The sequence below is a fragment of the Taudactylus pleione genome, unplaced genomic scaffold, assembly GCF_031769625.1.
Source record: "Taudactylus pleione unplaced genomic scaffold, aTauple2 ptg000532l, whole genome shotgun sequence".
NCBI classification, from domain to species: domain Eukaryota; kingdom Metazoa; phylum Chordata; class Amphibia; order Anura; family Myobatrachidae; genus Taudactylus; species Taudactylus pleione.
Window position 1 is genome coordinate 1,280,410 of NW_028284934.1, and position 7,074 is coordinate 1,287,483.

The 7,074-nt window shown below is 35.9% G+C and overlaps 1 protein-coding gene across 3 annotated transcripts in view; it reads left to right on the top strand.

Moving 5' to 3' along the window:
- LOC148501151 (phosphatidylinositol 3-kinase regulatory subunit gamma-like) overlaps window positions 1-6,735 on the top strand; it is a 124,504-nt gene extending 117,769 nt beyond the window's left edge. Inside the window, exons 16-17 of one of the 3 annotated variants that reach the window (XR_015870077.1) lie at window positions 205-1,236; window positions 1,336-6,735. Coding sequence is in view for 1 of the 3 variants with exons in the window: in XM_088450863.1 (XP_088306989.1) it covers window positions 205-394 (190 nt within the window). In the remaining 2 variants the exon portion in view is untranslated. Of the gene's footprint in view, window positions 1-204 lie in introns of all 3 variants that reach the window. The other 2 variants (XR_015870078.1, XM_088450863.1) reach the window with 2 other exon arrangements.
- The last annotated feature ends 339 nt before the right edge of the window (window positions 6,736-7,074 follow it).

Below are 7,074 nucleotides of genomic sequence, written 5' to 3' on the forward strand. Positions count from 1 at the left end.
TTCTATTTTTTGTGCTCTATATCTAAATTAACTTTAGATTATATACTACCGTGCCCTCTTCCCTCTAACCGGTCTACCTCTTCTCTATTTTTTTTTCTAATATACATGTTGCATAAAAGATTACTTACAGTAAAAGAAATGTTATGTCCAGAGTAGATATATTCATACTCGATGCCTTTACTCACAGTTATCTCCCATTTTTAGGGTCGATGGTGACACCAAACACTGTGTTATCTACAAAACGGCCACTGGCTATGGCTTTGCTGAACCTTATTACCTTTACGCCTCATTGAAGGAACTGGTGCTAAACTATCAGCACACATCCCTGTTACAGCACAATGATGCCCTGAATGTAACCTTGACATATCCTGTCTTGGCATCACCGTCTCGGTAAAACGCCCATCTTCTAACAACAACAACTTCTGCCACAAAAGGATATGGCTTTGTCGTGGAGGTTTGTAGGTTTGACTACAGGCTATCCTAACCATGGCAATGTGTGGCTCTTTCCTCTTAAATGTAGTACTGTTGCTGCTAGAATAGCCTCATGGTGGATTAATAGCTTTGTAGGTCGTTTTGTTTTCTATACAACCAGACAAAAATGAAGGATCCAGCTGTTTAATTCATCGAGACATCCTCTTTCCTCTTCAGACAAAAATTGAGCATTGCCAAGTTGGAGAGGGATGAGTCTGTTCATTGTACTTCTACTGTGAGAGTAGCTTTGTATCAACAGATGCATGTTATCACTTAATGCTTTCACCGTATACAGTGGTGATTGAAACCATTAATGAATGTTAGAAGTTATACCTAGTTCAGTACCTCTGATTCTCTTTTTGAGGTGGTTGGTAATCTGTTGTGGGTTCATTAGTATTCTCAGTTGACAGCCCTGTACAGTGACAGGGTACCTATAATTCCTATATACATTATGTAGCATTCCAAATTCCATCCTCCTTTCAATTTCTTGTGTTGTATTGATTTGCAATATACCTCTCTATTATTTGTAGTATTATCAAAATCTGTTCACTTCCAAAATCTTGACCTGCATCTGCTTACTATTACCACCCTTCTGAGCCATCAAAGGAGTTTGCTGAAAATAGGATAATATCTCCTAATGTAAATGAATGAAAACGACTGTTGAAATTAATTAGTACCTGTGGAAAAAAAAAATGAAGATGAAGTACTTTTTAATAAGTCAAACGCATTTTATTTAGAATATCAGCAAAATGTGCAGTGCACAGAGTAAGTCATACTCCAATGATTCATTTTTAACATGCTCAACAGGGTTTTGCTGCTTATAGTGAAAGCGTTAACCAAAATGCATTCATATTTACATTTCAGAGCATCTTAGACTTGCGGCAGCTTACACCTGGAGAGGCATAAAGTGGGACGGGCAAGCAAGTTGAAATACAGTAAGGGCATGGAAAAGTAGGTTTAACACTCACCCTGGAGATGCAATCTAGTTAGACTTGGACGCATTCTTATATAAGCTGCTTAGGAGTATCTTTTGTGTGAAAAAATACATTCTGACATTAATGATGGCACCAGCAGCTTGCTCTAGTCCTTCTGAAAGTCATTTTGCATATTGATCGTAGTATCTTATAAGATTTCATTCATTAGCTCCTAGCTACTTTATGTCAAGTTGCTTCATTACTTTATATTGTGTATGAATAGAGTAATGCAACTTATGCATTTACTACTAACACTGTCAGGCTACATCACTGTGCTATTGTTGGGCATACACCTCAAATAGAATTCAAAACGCTGCTGTGGATCTGACTAAAAATACACACACAAGACTGCAATTTTGCGTCAGACTCCTTTTAATTCGCTCTCTCTACAAAGGTATGTAGTCAAAGAAATGATAGCATTTCAGTGATATTGCAGCTATTAACATCAACAATATGATGACTAGGGAACAAATAAGCAGTTTTATGTAAAATTAACCCAGTTGTTTTAGTTTAAGCAATGGCAACAAAAGCCAATAGTCGTTGTCATTGATAATATAAAGGTTATAAAAAATTGAGATATAAATAAATCTATAGTGTCTACATATTATGAAGATTAGGGGTTGTTTTCGCTCTCCATATTAAATGGTTAGTAGGAAAATGTGACGCTGGCTCGCCACATAACTCACCATATATTTCTCCAAGGACAGGTTACCTAGCTTCCTCCATGTAAAATGCTTTATGGGTCCGCTTTTCAACTTGTTTTCCCTGGCGAAATTGAAAGCAAATGGAATTTCATTGCACTCAGGGATATATGCTGTGGGTGTACAGATGTGTCCTCACTCATCTTTGCTGCAGTCGCGCCAAGCAGCCCCTCTTGGTGCGCCTGGTCCTGATAGATTAGATGAGAATATTAATTTGCCACCCATCGGACCCTTGACAGAGTGCCTTTTCTACAAGGCATTTTAAGCTGTGTTTATCAAGAGTCTCGTGGAGGTCTGCAAAGTTTAATCATTTTTAAATCGACATTTTTAATTTAAGTAATCTATTTTGATAAGGACATCCTCACTAATGCTCATTCTAAAACTCATTTTGTATATGCACACCCATGCTAAATAGTATATAGTTACATACATAACAAAATCGGCGGTACTTTCAACAAATGCATTTTCTAGCGTTGGGGGCTGAAGACCATATTAACAGTGAATCAGCGTGACTGAGCCCTGAAGGATTTGGAAATAAGAGCTCACTTTTATAGCGGTCAGTTTAAATTTTTGTTTTGTTTGTGATAATGTTAAATCTATGTTTAGGGTTATGGTTAAAACTTGAGTTAAGTGTAAATTGTACAGTTTAAAAAATGACTTTAAATCTTCTTTACAAGTGAGAAAACGGCCTGGTCCATTTCAGGTATGATTGTCTTTCCCATGAGCTAGCACATAGTGATAGTTACTCTTACACATTCCTGTATTTTCCTATAGCCAAGTTCTCTATTCCGGTTGATAGAGCATAACTTCTTTTACTTTCCGTGGAACGTTTTGGTCAAGATTCTCAAGGGACCACGTGCTTAACAAATTAGTCTCTTCTTTTAAACAAGGATTTGACTTCATATAATCATTAATTGTCTTGTTTTTGTTGTGGTGTATCTTCTGATTCATATGTTATTTAGTAAGGAATTTGAACAGTTGATAACCAGCGTTAATATACTTGCTACTCTATAAACTACACTAGGCCTGGCCAACCTGTGTCTCTCCAGCTATTGTGAAACTACAAGTCCCAGCATACCTTTCCACCAATCAGCTAATAAAGCATGCTTGGAACTTGTTTCACAGCAACTGGGGAACCACAGGTTGGCCAGGCTAATCTACAGTTATTTTTATTTTGTTTCTCATTAAATTACAATGTAACTTTGTATGATGTGATGGAGAAAAGACAAAAAAGGAAAATGCACACAATTTTAAAGTGACATCTAAAGGACTACACCAGGGGTGTTCAACATGCATCCCTCCAACTGTTGTGAAACTGCACATCCCAGCATGCCCTGCCACAGTTTTAACATTCCCTAATCGCAAAACTGTGGCAGAGCATGCTGGGATGTGTTGTTCCACAACAGCATGAGGGACGCATGAACACCCTCTGGACTATACGAACTTGTACACAATCATAGCACAAGTCAGTTGTGGCTATTGTAAACTATTGGTCATTCCCCATCAGTCTCTGACAGTTAAGGTGCATACGTACGTAAAGATTTTCTGTCCAGCCATCTAACTAGTTGATTGGTAGGAATAAAAATATGGTAGGGTATGAAAGCAAATGACAATCAGCTATTTGCTCCCAAATGCCGGAAAAAGGACTAAAACTGTTGTTTGAACAAATTGTTTAGATCAAACATTTAGCAAACTTGTCTGATGAGACCATTTTCATCTGTTATCTGGCATTTAGGACCAAATTGCTGATCACCAGTTACTCCCATCTGTTACCAGATTTTCATTCCAACCAATCAACTAGTTGGATGGTTGGACAGAAAATCTTTACGTGTGTACCCAGCCTTAGTGTGCCTTTAAAGATAATTCTCTACAGATCAAATCTGTTCAACTGATTAAAAAACTGATTAACCACTAACATCAATTTTTTTCTATGCTACTACACCACTACCCGCAAATTGTGTGAGCACATAAGGGCAGTGCTGTTGTGGTGACCTAGTAAATTCAGACCTAAATGCACTTGTAATGCCCTACATCTTTTAGTCAGTTTACTATACACTTTCTATGAGATAACACAAGCATACAATAAATTACAGGATTTCACTAAAATGAAAAATAGCACTGAAGAAAAAATTTGTTACTTGAATATAAATTGTTTCCATGTACCAGAGACAATGCTGGTAATATACAGCCATGTCATTTGTTCTATAGTAATTAGTTTGCTAATATATGAACATTTTTAAATCCTGCACACTCAAGATATTAGAGATCTTATATATGTTAAACTGAATGAAAAATGAATTGCTGTATTTTTATACATGTACAGTAAACACCCCCCACCTAATTATGCACCATATCCCCCCTCCCCTTTCTGTTCTGTAATATTCTTATGTTTGTAGCTACAAGTTTGAAATGCGTTTTGATTATAAATGGAAATGTGTATGTTTCATGGTGTCAGATCTAACACTGATTAGTTTACCACTATATAAAGTCATAATCCACCATTAATATATTTACAGTCCGTCATGATGGCCATTTAATAACAAGCTATACATTTTAAGAAGTCAAAGAATAGCTCATTTAGATGTCAAAACAATGGGATTTGGTAGCAGTGAAGGACCAAAATCATGTTCATCATGATACTGGAGATCAGTGCTGCGAACCTTAGTCCTAATAAGGAAAATGTGGTTATGTAGTTGTTCATTCCTGCCAATTCATTCTGTTAATGTTCACTTGATTCTCCTCTGAGCTGATGTGGACATACTGCTTGTAATACCGCACAATAATTCATTCATGACATCCTGTTGCACTTTAGTCTCAATGTACTTAAGCAACCCGGTACCTGCTTCAGAGTTTTGTTCTACCCTCACGTACACTGCCTTCTTCACTTCTTTATGGCTTTGATTATTGACACACATCTGGTCTCATGTTCATGAACTAAGGTGGGGATTTCTTTTTGTTTGCTTAAATATAGAGGAAACACTATTCTTTTCTATTTCTTGTAATATTCTGATATGTCGCAGATGATAAGTTGTATCCTTGCCATACATCTCGGTGGACAGCAAAGTAAACCCTAATTGTCGCTGAATTAGTACAGTTATTGCTAACCTACAGCCTAGTAAAGACTTCTGCTTTTTCCACTTTTATCTGGAAGTGGAATTGATGTACTATCTGCAGTTGTCCTCTCCAGGGGTGACCCGTTTACATTTGCAAGTTGTTTCATGTTCTATAGTTTTTAAACCCTGCCTTTTTGAATCAGTGTATCCACACCTTTGTGGCTGCTCTATAAAGAAACATTTGGAGTGGAACTGTATTTAATCCGTACTTGCAGTACTCAAACAAGAGCAGGATCCAAACAGGTCTTTATTAGAAACATAGAATTTGACGGCCCATCTAATGTCCTCCTTAGGGTCAATATGTCACAACTTTTAAGGAGAACAGACTTCTGGTAAATTAAATTTACTAGGCAGATTGTTTTAAACCAGTGGTATACCCACAGGGTTTAAGAGCATGATCTGTACTTATGCAGAGTCAGAACTTCCACTTAAATGTAGGTTGTATAGCCCTTAAGGCGTGATGGAATTATTTGAATTTATTCTCCAAAACTACAACTATATTTAGTATTTTACTCATAGCGTTTATTTTGAATACTTTTATTGTTAATTGTGTTATATTACCTGTGTAACCTTCTTTCAGTATTTCCTTTTGCAACGTAGTCTCTCCCAATAATATGTTCTTGTCTCTAGCTGCTTCTTCATTTAAAAACTGATACACTAAAGACTGCAACAGTCGGTTTAGATTATGATGCACATGCCAGATTAAAAAATATTATATGCACTACGTCAATTTTTCTACATTTTTTTTAGTGCCTAATGAAGAGCTACCTATTGCTCTAATCAATGTTTCTCTGGAGAGAGAATTTAACTTGTATAATGTAACCCTATGCAGATAAGATGACTTGTTTGGAAATTTTTAGATTTTTATACCTAACCACCTTTTTATATTTATTCCATTCCACTTCTAGACCCTAACATATAAGCTTCTTTTTTGTTGTTGCTGTAGATTAGACAAGAAAAAGCATACTGTGAAAACGTACTTATATAGTTTGAACCCATTTACTAGAAAATTAGAACACATAATGTGTTACAGATTTTCATGTTTAAGTTCATTTGTTCTAGGATAATCAATGTTAAATTAGATTTTTAGTACATAGTTTTTCTTGGAAGAGTGGGTGTGTCTTTTACCACAATAAGCCATTTGACACAAATGTTGAAAGCTTCTTCTAAATAAGCTGTTTTTTTTTTATTCTATGTTTGATTTTACATTTGTTTTATGCCATAAGGCTGTTTTATCCAAAATATCTCTAAGATAAATTAGTGTTCAATGTTTTGTAACTCTTTAATTCCTCTTGTATACAAGATATCTTTACACATTGCTTATTTACCATAGAATTTATTTTGCCTGTTTGCTTTAAGCTATTCCTGTTTTACAATAAATAAGTGTTTACTAATGTAAACCCAGTATTTGTATCCAAGACTGGTACTCTAAAATTACATTTTGTATGGTACTTAAAAATAAATAAAAACAAATGTTTTGGCTTCAATGTATCCTGACTGTTTTATGCCTTTCCCTGAGCATCTCTAATAATGTACATGCTGTATACGCAGCTGTTAGATGACTGCAAGACCAGAGGACAGATTTGGTCCCATTATGGAGACTACACAACAGTTGCTATGATGAATAAAATCTGCTGGATGGAAAAACGCACAAATAACTTGGAAGGATATCTCAAGATGTAGCGATTATAAATTTGTAAGGCAAATAGAATCACAGTGCCAGTAGTTCTGTAGTGCTTATTATACTGCACATTTTACACCAAGAAATCTTTGAGTGTCACATTTTTAATTTATGCCATCATACTCACGGAAAGG